The sequence below is a fragment of the Cetorhinus maximus genome, chromosome 4, assembly GCF_964194155.1.
Source record: "Cetorhinus maximus chromosome 4, sCetMax3.hap1.1, whole genome shotgun sequence".
NCBI lineage: Eukaryota > Metazoa > Chordata > Chondrichthyes > Lamniformes > Cetorhinidae > Cetorhinus > Cetorhinus maximus.
In genome coordinates, this window is record NC_135882.1 from 14,396,940 (window position 1) to 14,410,481 (window position 13,542).

The following is a 13,542-nucleotide window of genomic DNA, read 5'->3' on the forward strand; positions in this document are numbered from 1 at the left end:
TTGTAAAGCCCAACGTTTGTAACAACTGGTAAACTGAATCGTTGGATGATGTGAACGTAAATCTTTAACTTTCTGTTTTCCGTTTAATTTTATGACTTTATTTCTATTAGGTGTCAGCCTACCCACTGCCAGAACACCGTAGCACAGCTCTAGCTACTCAGGCTGCCATGCTTTATGTCATCCTCTACTTTGAACCATCCATTCTTCACACCCAGCAAGCCAAGATGAGGGAGATAGTGGATAAATACTTTCCAGACAACTGGGTAAGTGAACGTGAAACGAATCCCAAAACTCTACCTCCAGATTAGATTCATGTTATTAGATTTTTCAAAAGAAGCAATGCACAAAAGCTTATTTATTAACTGCTTATTTGCATCATGCAGATAGTCATTTTGTTCAATGAAAAAACACTAAAGTGTTCTAAAGGAATAACTGATTGAAATCATAAAATTATCATGCCTGTTTCAAAGGCTTTTTTTAATGGTCAGGTTTGGGTTCGTGGGGTTCAATGAGTTTTTAAGAGGATCTCTTTGAGCCTTCCATTGCACCAGCTCTTCTGAAACATTGTACATCACTGTAATGGGTGTAGTTTGTTTCAAGAAAAAAAGACTTGCATTTGTATTGTGCCTTTCAGAACTTCAGGATGTCTTACAGCCAGTAAAGTACGTTTAAGCGCAGTCACTGTTGGCAATGTGATGGATGTGCAAGTGCAAGATATTTGAACAAGAATTGAGCATTTTGAATTTCTTTCTTCGTATCAGGTGATCAGCATTTACATGGGGATCACAGTCAACCTGATTGAGGCCTGGGAACCATACAAAGCTGCAAAGACGGCCCTGAATTATACATTGGAGCAGCCGAACATCAAGGAGCAGGTACGATCTCCTGGAGGGTGTGTCCTTCCCTTAGTTGTAATTTATGCCAGGATATTTTGAATTTTTTTTCTTACCGTGTATAAAATGCACTGGGGATTTTAATTGACCTTGGTGGTCAATATATGATGGTCACGAATTAGTATCAAGTTTTATAATCTTTGCCCACATTTGTAAAGAACATCAGATGGAGTGGAAATTGACGGTCACCCATTATGCCTCGTCGCCAAAGACTCATTTTGCCCCCACTGTCAGTTTAAAAGTATGCATTGAAGCAGTGCGTGATGCCCACATTGACGAGGGTTTTTCTTTCACAGGCAAGTCGATACGGTACGAGTGTGGAGCGGCTGCGTCGGCAGGTGCAGCAGTTCCTGAAGGAAGGCTTCTTGAGGGAAGAGTATGTGCTGGATCACATCCCGAAACTATTAAACTGCCTGCGAGATTGTAACGTGACAATTCGCTGGTTGATGCTTCACACCGCAGAATCGGGTAAATGTGAGAGAACATGTGCAAAGCCGAGGGCAGTTGAGATCAAAGACTGTTTTGGGACCATTATGGGAAGTGCATTATTTATAGAGGCCAACACTTTCCTGATTTACTTCTAATTGCTAAGTGTAAAATTGTCTCAGAAAAATGCTAGGAAGAGAAAAATTGCATTGAAGGAACGTCATAGGATAAAAAGGGCCTTTAGAGAAATTTGTAAATGAGATAAACATCATCTGATAAATTATGGGTCTCAGCATTTATCACTATTTTATCTTCTCTCTCCCGAGAAGAGGAAATCATTCATTTAATGCTATAGCTGCCTCAAAACTGTCAAATTAACAAGTGCTTGTATATATCATAGAATGGTTGCAGCACAGAAGGAGGCCACTCATACTGCTATATATGTACCCGCTGTCTGCAATAGCAACACAGCTAATCCCACCCGCTGCCTTTTTTCCCTGTAGCTTTGTAAATTTTTTCTCAGGTAGGGAGAATCTGCGATTTCACATTGGTTCTCCATTGCAGTTTCTCCAAGTCTTTGAGGTCCTAGCAGTCACTTGGAACTTGAACCACTTTTGCATTGCCATCTGGGTGTTGAGAGCAAGAGCTTAAATATGCTGTGATTCCCACGTTTACTGTTTCTAATGTGTCGCCTGACCTGCTGTGTAAGCCTGCCATTCTGCCCAGGTGCAGACTTGGCCTTTGGATATCATAATGCCATTGCTGATGTGTGTTGCAGTCATTGCTGGAGCAGCAGCATGTGTGTTGGCTCAGTCTTCACTGGGGGCAGTCGGGAAACCCCAGTTTAAAAAAACATTGGTCCCCCTGGCTACCAGTTCAAGAAATCTGGCAGATCCATATTTAATGCGTCCTTGTGCGGGTGTGTGGGACCTCCCTACATGAAGGTAGAAGATCAACATAGAAGTCTTGGTAAAGGCTGATGAAAACTGTTTCATAAAGGACATTGCAGCCAATAGAGAAAATACCTTATCCCCTCGATCTAGGCTGGATTCGCACATAGCTTTTTGAAACCCCACTGGTGAAAAAACATTTTTAAACCGACTATGCTAATCAGTTCGCCTCGATAACTTCAGATCTGAAATAATGCAACACAGTCCCACTTTGCTTCTCTATGCATTTCGCTCAGCCATTGTTTACAATTAATGTTTTCTTATTCATTTATGGGATGTTGGCATCGCTGGCTAGGACAGCATTTATTGCTCATCCCTAATTGCCCTTGAAAAGGTGGCGATGAACTGCATCCTTGAACTGCTGCAGTGCATGTGACAAAGGTACTCCCACAGCTCTGTGTGGTAGGCAGTTCCAGGATTTTGACCCAGTGACAATGAAGGAACAGGATGACTTGGAGGAGAACTTTCAGGTGGTGGTGTTCCCATGAGCTGGCTGCCCTAGGTGGTAGAGGGTTTGGGAGGTGCTATTGAGGGAGCCTTGGTGAGCTGCTGCAATGCATCTTGTAGATGGCACACACTTCTGTCACTGTACGTCGGTAGTGGAGGGTGTGAATGTTTAAGGTGGTGGATGGGGGTTCAATCAAGTGAGCTGTTTTGTCCTAGATGATCTTGAGCATTTTGAATATTATTGTTGGAGCTTCACTCATCCAGGCAAGTGTGAAGCATTCCGTCACATTCCTGACTTGTGCTTTGTAGATGGTGGACAGGCTTTGGGGGAGTCCAGAAATGAGTTCCCCTCTGCATAATTCCCAACCTCTGACCTGTTCTCGTAACCATAATGTTTATATGGCTGGATTAGTTAAGTTTCTAGTCAGTGGTTATCCCCAGGTTGTTGATGGTGGAAATTTGACATTGATAATGCCATTGAATGTAAAAGGTGGGTGATTAGACTTTCTGGCTTGAATACATTTTTGTTTTCCTTTCTTTTCTTGCAGTGTATGATCCAAACAACAAGCGTTTGCGTCAGATTAAGGATCAGGTTTTCATCGACTCAAAGTACAACCCAAAAACCCTTTTCCAGCTTTTGCTGGACAGTGCTCAGTTTGAGTTTGTTTTAAAGGAGGTATGCTGTTTTTGTACTTCCTAGCTTTCATTTTCATAAATAATAACCTTCTAGAACATGCAAGGAGTAAATTAAATGATTGGAGTGGATAAATAGAGAGTAGCTGTTTTCTCTTGTGGGAGATTACAGAACAAGGGAGAATTGTGAAACTCCTGACAGCCAATAGTGAAGGAGGAGAACAGAAGTCAATCTTTACTTGGTTTTAGATTTATTCATAGAATGAAACATTACAAGCACATAGCTCCTAACTTTACAACAACCCACCACAGTGTCAACAAGTGCCTCTTTATATTAATTGGATTTAATTTCCCCCATCATCTGTGGTGGGATTTGAACTCTTGCCTCAGGAGCATTCGTCCAGGTGCCTGGATTAACAGTTCAGTGTCTCTTTATACTCTCTTGAGTACAACCAAATGAAGAGATTAACAATTGACAACCCCTTTTAAAGGGGCTACTGCAACTAAAACAAAAACTACAAAGGGAACGTATCAAATCAAAATAACGCTCCCTGGGCTGATAATGCATTCCAGCCCCTGCACAGTGTCTCTTTATATTCTTTTGAATAACCCCTTAAGGGGGCAAAGTGTCTTGTTACGTGCACAAGTAATTTTCTAATGAGTGAACCCACCCCCCCTCACTCCACCATAATATACACTTAACCTTAACTTATACAATTGACAAGAATAACCTTAAAATCAGAACTAGGTCATTCGTGGGTGATGTCCGGAGCACTTCTTCACATAAAGGGTAGTGGAAATCCGAAACTCTCTTTCCCCCAAAAGCTGTTGGTATTAGGCCAATGATTGCTAGATTTTTGTTAGGCCATGGTATTAATGGCGATGGAACCGGTTTGGATAATTGGAGTTGAAGTATAGATCAGAATAGAATGATGGAATAGGCTCGTGGGCCTGAGTGGCCTCCTCCTGATCTTATGACCCTACTAGCCTGGGCCATCTGAAAAATGCTGAGCGGTTGAGTGGGCCACGGAGGGTGCTGGGCTGCAAATGTTAACACAAAGTTTGACAGGAAACTGAGGCCATGCGGAAATTCAGTGTAAACCCCATTTCTGCCATTACTTCTGGTGAAGTTAATGGTGAGGTCCAGGAAATTCTTTGTTGAAATCCATTTTAACTATCCTTTTTTATAAAGTATTTCTCTTGTTGCTCTTCATATATCCAAAAAAGCTATTCTGTCAACACACAATTAAATTTTAGTATTCATTGCGTGCCTTTGGGGGAAATATTTAACACTTCAACCTACAGAGCATTTAATTTCTATTTTGCCGTTCGCTTTGTTGCCATGTGATCAATACTTTTACTGTTACTAAGGTTCATTGGTGTTTTCCATGCTCTATAATTGGCAACATTAGACATTTTACATAGTGTGTTTCAGTTGCTTACCGTCTTGAAATTGTATTTTTTCCTTTTTAAGACTAGTTGGGATCCTCCAGAAAACTGAAAAAGGGGGTGCTCTATAGGATAAGATCCACAAATGATAACAAACACAATTGTTTTTAAATATAAGGCATCTTATACACTTTTGGATCAATTGATAGGAATCCTACCTGAGTTGGAAGATTGTGCAAGTCCCATTTCAGGGCTCAAGCAACTCTGTGGGAGTGCTGCATTGTTGGAGGTGCCGTTCTGTAGCTGAGACCTCAAACTGATGCCCTATCTGTTTGTTGTCATGGTTCAGATGGATACTAAATAGCTAATGGCACAATTTGAGGAAAAGCAAGGTGTCCTCTTGGTCTGGGTCTCCCAAATAGGTAACATAGCCATTCATCTCCTAGCTGTCAATAGGATTGTCTGAGACATTGGCTGACACATTTGCTAACAAAGCAATAGTCATTGCAAGTCAGTAAAAGTTGCTCCGTATGTGAACACTTTGAAATGTTCCTGAGAGATGAAATGAAGTGCTCTATTTGTAAATTTATTTTCTTTCATCTGATACAGATCCCTCTATCACTTCTGCAATCCTCTCTGCCTTCTCACAATTATGCTGTATAGTTTGGAATAAGTTCTTAAAGATTCATTGCTATTATCCAGCCTAGAAATTTTGCTTTGGAATGTAAACTAAAGTAAAAGAAACATACCTTCTATTTTGCACTTTGCCTCTGATTTAATTGGCTCCTTATAGCTTTACATAGAAACAGGAGTAGGTCATTTGAGCATGCTCCCCATTCAGTTAGATCATGGCTGATTTGTACCTCAACACCATTTACGCACATTTCTCCATATCCTTTGGTAACCTTCCCTAACAAACATCTTTTGATCTTCATCTTGAAAAGCCATTAATATATAACACACACAGTGTCTGTGTATGTGTGTGTATAAATATAGTGAAAAGCTGAGGCCTCAGTTCAGATTCCTACCCTCTGTCTCCGACCTCCTATCCAATTACCAACTCATATTACAAGACTACCTTAAATTATTTGCACTTTTCTCTGGCGCAAAACTTTATCAACTCTGCTCCTTCCGGAAGTCCATTTGGACATCTATAGACATCCTTTTATCCGCCATACTGGTGACCTTCTTGAAAACACATAACTAGTCAGGTGTGATCTACCAGTTTTAAATCCACACCGATTCTCTTTGATTGGTTTATACTTGTCCAAATACTCAGTCACTCTGTCCAGATGATAAATTCCAGTGAGTTCCCCGCAATTAATGTTAAACTGGCATGTCTGTGTGTTTGCTGCTTCTCTCTCTTCCTCCTCTTCTTAAAACAATGGAGTACAGTGTACACATTAATGTTGGTTAACAGACTGGGTGGTTTCCTTGGCTGAACAGCAGCTTTGCAACACTGCACCTTCTTGTTTCCATTTTCTTTCTACCCATTTCCCAAGCAGGGAGAATGTCTGTCAGTACTGTAGGGCAGGGATCAACGAAATTGGACCTGGATATTGTTTCTCCAGTTTACAATATGGCTACCTCCCAGTCAAGTGGGATGTATTTCTTAATAGTCACGCCAGTTTCTTTTTTATTTTGTGGTACTAAATCTTTGATTGAGTGACATGTGTTTCATTTATCCTTTTAGATGTTTAAGCAAATGCTGTCAGAGAAACAAGCCAAGTGGGAAAGCTATCAGAAAGAGGGCTCTGAGCGAATGACTGAACTGGCTGAGGTATTCTCTGGAGTAAAGCCTCTAACCAGAGTGGAAAAAAATGGTATGTGATTTGCACTCGGATTGCTCCGTGCATATGTGAAATATCCAGCCACATTCTGATAGTGTCAGGTTTTGCAATTGACTTCAGTTGAGGTTCAGTTGAAATATTCAATCTCTTTGCCAATATGTAGAAAATAATGGCGTTCCTCCCTCTGGTGCTAAGTGTTATTATATGTTTATTTAATCAAGTAAATTCAGATCTTGCTTAAGCAGAGACTGGTACTCAATTGTAGTATGTCACTGAACTAAGGTGTGGATTTCTCTCATTCTGCCTTCTGCTTGTTCGCTTCCCCTGTCATTCATTCTCTTTCTCCCTCATTCTTTCTCTTTCGTGGTCTCTCCCCCGCGCGCCCGGTCTCTCCCCTGGTGAAGGGTGTTAAAATTGAATAAAAAGGAACAATGTTAAGGGAAGTCAAGAACTAGTGATTAGTCGATGTAAAGCTGGGGCCTAAAAGATTCTAGGTCAAAGAGCGAGAGAAAAGAAGGCTGAGGGGGCTAAGGAGCACTACAGAATGGCAAATTTGTAAATTGGGGGGAAAAAAATGAAATTTCAGAGGATCAAATAGAGACGAAAGAGGCTGTGATGCAGGAACATGTGTCAGACAACAACATCCTTCTTGTATTCCCACCTAGAAAGGTTAGAAGATTCCCTGTGGTTGTTGGAGCATAATTCAGGTATCAGATGGAACTGAGCTTTATAGGGACATAGGAGTTAGAGGGAAGTTAAACGTTTGGCGCATAAGGGGAAATTGATGGCAAATTTAAACTAAGAATGCTAATCGATGAAGATTTAAGGATGGATCTGTTATGGCACAGCCGATGGTAAATGCTGAGCTGCTCAAATCCCAAAGAGAAACTCGAAACAACTGCCACAGGTGTTTTACAATTTGTATAAATTTTGAGATGTGTGCCTTGAATTCAGTAGTAATAAGACCACTGATTCTTATAGGTTTCTTACTAAACTAAACATTTTTTAATAGAAGAAATGATTTTAAGCACATACATAAATCTACAAATTACTACTATGATCGCTTTTAAATCCCCTAATTCATCTAACTCCCAGTTCCACTTTTGTTAAGACAACAGTAAAACACACAGATTTTAAAAGACCCAGGCAAAGAAACATGATACCCTGAACAATCCAGTTCAGTGAGTTTTCTTAATTTTAGTTCTTTGTAGACAGCAACTTGAGGCTTAGATGCTGGAGGGTTTCAAACATTGTTAGATCTTAGAATGTCTTCCCTTAAATACATACAGCCTTTTCTCCTTTATACATATTATCCTCTTTGAATGCAAATTCCCATTGTTTCACTATGTCTTTGAACTTTGCTTCTCTAATAGTAAAAACTTCTCATAGTACCAACTTTACCAGTAATCTTTGGGAAAAATAAACACACTGTTTCTCAACTTCTCTTGGCTAGGTGAAACATTTCACCTCTCCTTTGAATTCAAACTAGTCTGGTTTATTTAAAAAAAAGCAAATGTTCCTTTTGCGCCTACAATAGTAATTTGCACCTATATTTACCTACTTAACATGCCTTCTGATACATTAAAGCTTTCCAGGCCTTTAATTCAATTAAGCCGCACGCGCGCGCGCGCGCGCGCACACACACACACACACACACACAAACACAGACATAGATCCATAGACACAGACCCCACTATTACTGTATTTTACAATAAATTCCAATAACATTATGAAAATTATTATATTTTCCTGACAGATCTATCAACAGCGAAGAATGGTGGGAGCTGGAGAGACAAAATACATGCGGGTTATATTCCCAACCACCATCTTGTTTTTTTAATGTCTAAATATGCTCAAACCTAAAGTATTCTGAATTTTGGGGCTTTTTCCATCCTGAATCTGATCTGCCACTCTTTATGAAACAAATGTGCGTATAATTTGCCGCTGACAGTGCATTGTCTTTATGTCCTGAAAGTCGTACATTATGATAAAGCATATACAGTGTAGTTGCAGGTTCAATAATTCCTTATTCCATGACAGCAATGAATGTCTTGCCTCACCCTCTCATATCTGCTTCATTGAGTTTTTAAATTGTACATTAGTGATGACTGTACAATCTACAATATACCCTTTTGTGCATTTATTCATCTTGGATTGTCCCTACACCACATGGCATACGTCTGCCAGGAAGGCGGGTGTGTGGGCATACCTGAAGACATCTTATGAGTCAACCAAGCAATAGCTGACATGAAAGAGCCAAACAGTTTCACTTGTGTTTTGGTTTTCCTCCTCTCCTCAGTGTGATTTGCCTCAATAATACCATTAAAATTGGGCGCGCTGCTAGTGGGGAATTACAGAAGAAACTCACAAGTTGCCTATGCACTATCCAGCCTTCCTCCCCCTTCCTCCTCCGCCCTCCCCACCACTCGCGTTGATAATTTCACTAATATCATAACTGAATGTGGTTGAGGGCATGCGTTATAACTGGAATATTATAAAAGTTTTTTAAAAAATTAGTCTCTTGATATTGTTACCAAGAGGTATTTTAGCTAAAAGTACATTCAATTAGCAGTGAAGCTACTCAGTAGCAAGATGCTCATTTGCCTTATAGAATTGCCAATCTTGACATGTTGCTATGTGGTGGTACTGGGAACACAAGAATTAGGAGGAGGAGTTGGCCATTCAGCCCCTTGAACCTGCTCCACCATTCAATAAGATTATGGTTGATCTGATTGTGGTCTCAACTCTTCTTTCCTGTCACCCACCCCAATCCCCTATAATGGGGGAGGTGGTGTATTGGTATTGTCACTAGGCTAGTATTCCAGAGAGCCAGTGTAATGCTCTGGTGACCCAGGTTCGAATCCCATCATGGCAGATGGTGAAAGTTGAATTCAATAAAAATCTGGAATTTTCTGATGATCACCATGAAACCATTGCCGATTGTTGTAAAAACCCATCTGGTTCACTAATGTCCTTTAGGGAAGGATATCATCCTTACCTTGTCTGGCCTACTTGTGACTCCAGACCCACAGCAATGTGGTTGACTCTTAAATGCCCACTGAACAAGGGCAATTTGGGATGGGCAATAAATACTGGCCGAGCCAGCGACACACACATCCCATGAATGAATTTAAAAAAAACCTCAACTCCCTTGTTATTTAAAAATCTATCCAACAGCCTTGAATATGTTCAATGGCCCAGCCTCCACTGCTCTCTGTGAAAGAGAATTCCACAGACTAACAACCCTCTGAGAGAAAAAAATTCTCCTTATCTCGTTCTTAAATGGGGGAGACCCCTAATTTTTAAAGTGTCCCCTAGTTTTAAACTCCCCCACAAAGGGAAAAATCCTCTCAGCATCCACCCTGCCAAGTCCCTTCATGATCTTATAGGTTTCAATAAGATCACCTCGCATTCTTCTAAATTCCAAGGGTATTGGTCCAACCTGGGGTTGTGTATTTCTCTTTGCATTCTCAAAAGGGAAAGGAAATTACCAGCTGGTCAATTTTGCCCGCATATGACAGTGGCTGGTTTAGTGTGGCTCTGGCCTGGGAGTTGATCTCTTGCACTGCCTGAAACAAAGCCAAGAAGCCTGACACCATCCAGGACAAAGGAGCCGGCTTGACTGGCACCCCTTCCACAAACATTCACTCCCTCCGCCACCAACACACAGTAGCAGCAGTGTGTACCATCTACAAGATGCACTGCAGAAACTCACCAAGCCTCCTTAGGCAGCACCTTCCAAACTCACGACCGCTACCATCTAGAAGGACAAGGGTAGCAGATACATGGGAACACTACATCCTGGAAGCTCCCCTCCCAAGCCACTCACCATACTGACTTGGAAATATATCGCCATTCCTTCACTGTCGTTGGGTCAAAATCCTGGAACTCCCTCCCTAACAGCACGGTTAGTGTACCGACAGCACATGGACAGCAGCGGTTCAAGAAGGCAGCTCACCACCACCTTCTCGGGGGGGCAATTAGGGATGGGCAATAAATGCTGGCCTAGCCAGCGAAGCCCACATTCTGTAAATTAATATTTTTAAAAAAACCCTGTGGAGGTCTGTGATGCATGCGGATCAGAGAGGGAGAAAAATGTAAAATTGTTGTGATGCATGATATATGGTTGTGTTTTACGATAATGCAACAGAATCGATGTCCTCTCAAAATCCTTTTTCTTTGTTGTCAGAAAACCTGCAAGCCTGGTTTCGGGAGATCTCGAAGCAGATTTCCTCCTTGAATTACGAAGATTCCACCGCAGCTGGGAGGAAGACCGTGCAGTTAATCCAGGCTTTGGAAGAGGTGAGATGAGTCAGAGCTCTGAACAAAATGAAATGTGCAAGTTGAAATGGAAATTTAGTGAGGGGTCTTAAAATGTAGCCCCATCTCAATGGCATCGCTATAGTCACAGAAGAGCAGGAAGAGAAGCTTTTGCAATGTTTTTCCATTAAAATGTCTGCAATAGTGTCATTGTCACACTTCAGGGTTTGTCGATTTTCATTTTGTCTTAACACAAAGAGATTGAAAACAGTAAAGTTAAATTGTACTTTAAAACAATTATTTTGCACCCATTCTCTTAAAAAAAAATTACCAGCTGAAGCCGCCTGCATGAAGACTTTATTTATCAATGAGTCAGACACAGAAGCCATGTATTAAAACTACATGAGTCAGTTTGTGGAATGTCATGGATTAAAGTCTTATTTCAAATTGAAGTAGTGAGAATCCGTTGTCTCGTCTCAGGCCTTCAAGCTACAATGGCTCCTTTTCGTTGTGAGAATAGTGGGAGATATTTTTTCCCTAACGCCACAGCCTAAGGGCTGCTGGACAGTTTTATTGACTGGCCTAGTGGTCAATCACCGAACCAGGAAGAAGTAAGAGGGACTGCTCTCCCGTTGGGCAGGAGCATTCTGTAGTTAGCTGAATTAAGGAAAAAGCAGTAGAACTTGATAATGAAGGGTACCAATAAAACTTTTCCGAACTGTTCTTGTATACTTTGAAATGGAACTCCGGTATTAGTGATGCCAGTATCACTGATTTTTACTGGGATTTGAAATTTTATTTTTCAATGTTTTGATGTTTTTTTCCTTCTGGAAGGTGATGTCTGTTATTCTGTTAAAGCAGTTTAGTGGTTACTATCTGGCACCATCTGAATGAACTGTTTTGGCCTGTGTCCAAAAAGATTGGAGAACCGAAATTGAGGGTACGTTTGAAAGAGAGTGAATCAAGTTCAGATCACAAAGGGACCCTATTGTTTGACCCTTAGATTACTTTATTGTATAATTAGATAATGAATGGTATAGACACACTTGTGAATATAGCACAGTCAGAATTTTTATGGAGGTAACAAGTACTCCTGTACCCAAGAAAATATCTAAGGCATACCTGACAACATGAAATTCCTCAAAGGTGTTCCAAAACCCCTTTCGTTTCCCTGGATCATGCACCAATTGAGAGAACTGGTGATGACCTCTTTCCAGGCCTCTGCCACTGTTAGTAGGAAATGAGTTGCTGGGTATAGCATTAAGAATCTCTCCATTTTGTTTACCACATCCTCTCTCTCTTCCACTCGGCAAATATACGTAGCAGCGCGACTGAGATCACAAACCTGGTGGAATGGGGCGACCTGTAAAATCATGCTCAGTACACGTTTAACTTTACTCCTGTTACGATCCTTGGCCAGACCCACGTCATGGAGAATCATCCGGTTAGGGGCCAATAACGTTTTGTTTGAAGTAGATCAAGTTTGAGATTCAAGATGCTTACCAAGTGAATAAAGCAACAAGATTCCATGGGTTTGGAACAAACGAAAATAAACTTTACTTTCCAAGTTCAGAAAGATAAAACAATTCACAATATCTATCTTATGCTCTAACAATCAGGATAATTATGAGGTACGTGTGAATTAAGAGACGAACTGTGGTCAGACACACCACACTATACAATAGATGACAGATGCGACCAAAACAGATTCCATGGATTTCTCAACAACCCACCCAGACATTTGTCACATTGTGAGCCAACCAACCTCACTGAAACGTTGTCTTTCTCACGAGAGTTTCCAATCTCCACCTTTGAAGATCTCGCCTTGGAATTCTCTCCAAAAAATCGCTCCCACTTGGACAGCTTCCAACAATGGCCCACCTCGCAGGGTTTCAATCTCATCTCCCGAGATTCCTTTCCCCTGGATCTTCGAGTACACTCAAGCTTCATCTTCCAAGCACAATTTCAGATCTTTGGCTGTGCCAGCAGAACACCATGTCTCCAAAGGGGTACTTCTGCCCCAATGGCCCACAGCGTGGAGTCATCAACCTTCGGCCGCCTTTGTGGATCTTTCAGGTTTCTCTTGAGCCCTCTTTACTTGCAGTCTGCTCCCTAAAGCTCTTTCTTTAATAGGAGACTGTTTCTCCTTTCCTTAACTCAACTGGGATCTGGTCCTTTCCCCTGTCTCTTGACCCATACCACTGGGGCATTTTTCTGGCTGACTAAAAATTGACTCCAACCCACCAGATCAGGTCACCAGATCAGTTCAAGGGTTAGTGAGCAATCAAAGCACCCCAAGAGGGTCTCATCCTTGTTACTAGGCAGGAACCAATGTAACAAGCATTGGAACATCCTGTACTTTAAATGTTACAATCTTCACAGACTGCTAATTTAGCACACAGAGATAAATGGATTTCATAACGCTCCTTAAAACACCTCCGAGGTAAGGTGAGGGAGCTAAAAATATTTTCAGAGAAGTGGTAATGACTAGCACAGTGACAGTATGATGATGCATGTGACTTATTTCATACATTTATTCCAGCTGCTAAGGTTAAGACTAAAGTTTTAAAATTCATCCGTCCATTTTTTACATTTTCACACGGCTTCTCCCGGTGAGAGTCGCGGTGGCTATAAGCTCACCAGGGTTGACGGAGTCTCCCCTTTCCTCAGCCACAGATCCTAGTTCCTCCTGGGGGATCCCCAGACGTTCCCAAGCCAGCCGAGAGATGTAATCCCTCCAGAGTGTCCTGGGTC

At 41.3% G+C, this 13,542-nt stretch overlaps 1 protein-coding gene across 2 annotated transcripts in view; it reads left to right on the forward strand.

The window, feature by feature from the left end:
• washc5 (WASH complex subunit 5) overlaps positions 1-13,542 on the forward strand; it is a 67,072-nt gene that overhangs the window by 12,478 nt on the left and 41,052 nt on the right. For both annotated transcript variants that reach the window (XM_078539963.1, XM_078539964.1), the window contains 6 exons: positions 111-263; positions 762-875; positions 1,190-1,361; positions 3,265-3,392; positions 6,432-6,561; positions 10,718-10,830. In XM_078539963.1, the coding sequence (XP_078396089.1) occupies positions 111-263; positions 762-875; positions 1,190-1,361; positions 3,265-3,392; positions 6,432-6,561; positions 10,718-10,830 (810 nt within the window). The remainder of the gene's footprint in view (positions 1-110; positions 264-761; positions 876-1,189; positions 1,362-3,264; positions 3,393-6,431; positions 6,562-10,717; positions 10,831-13,542) is intronic.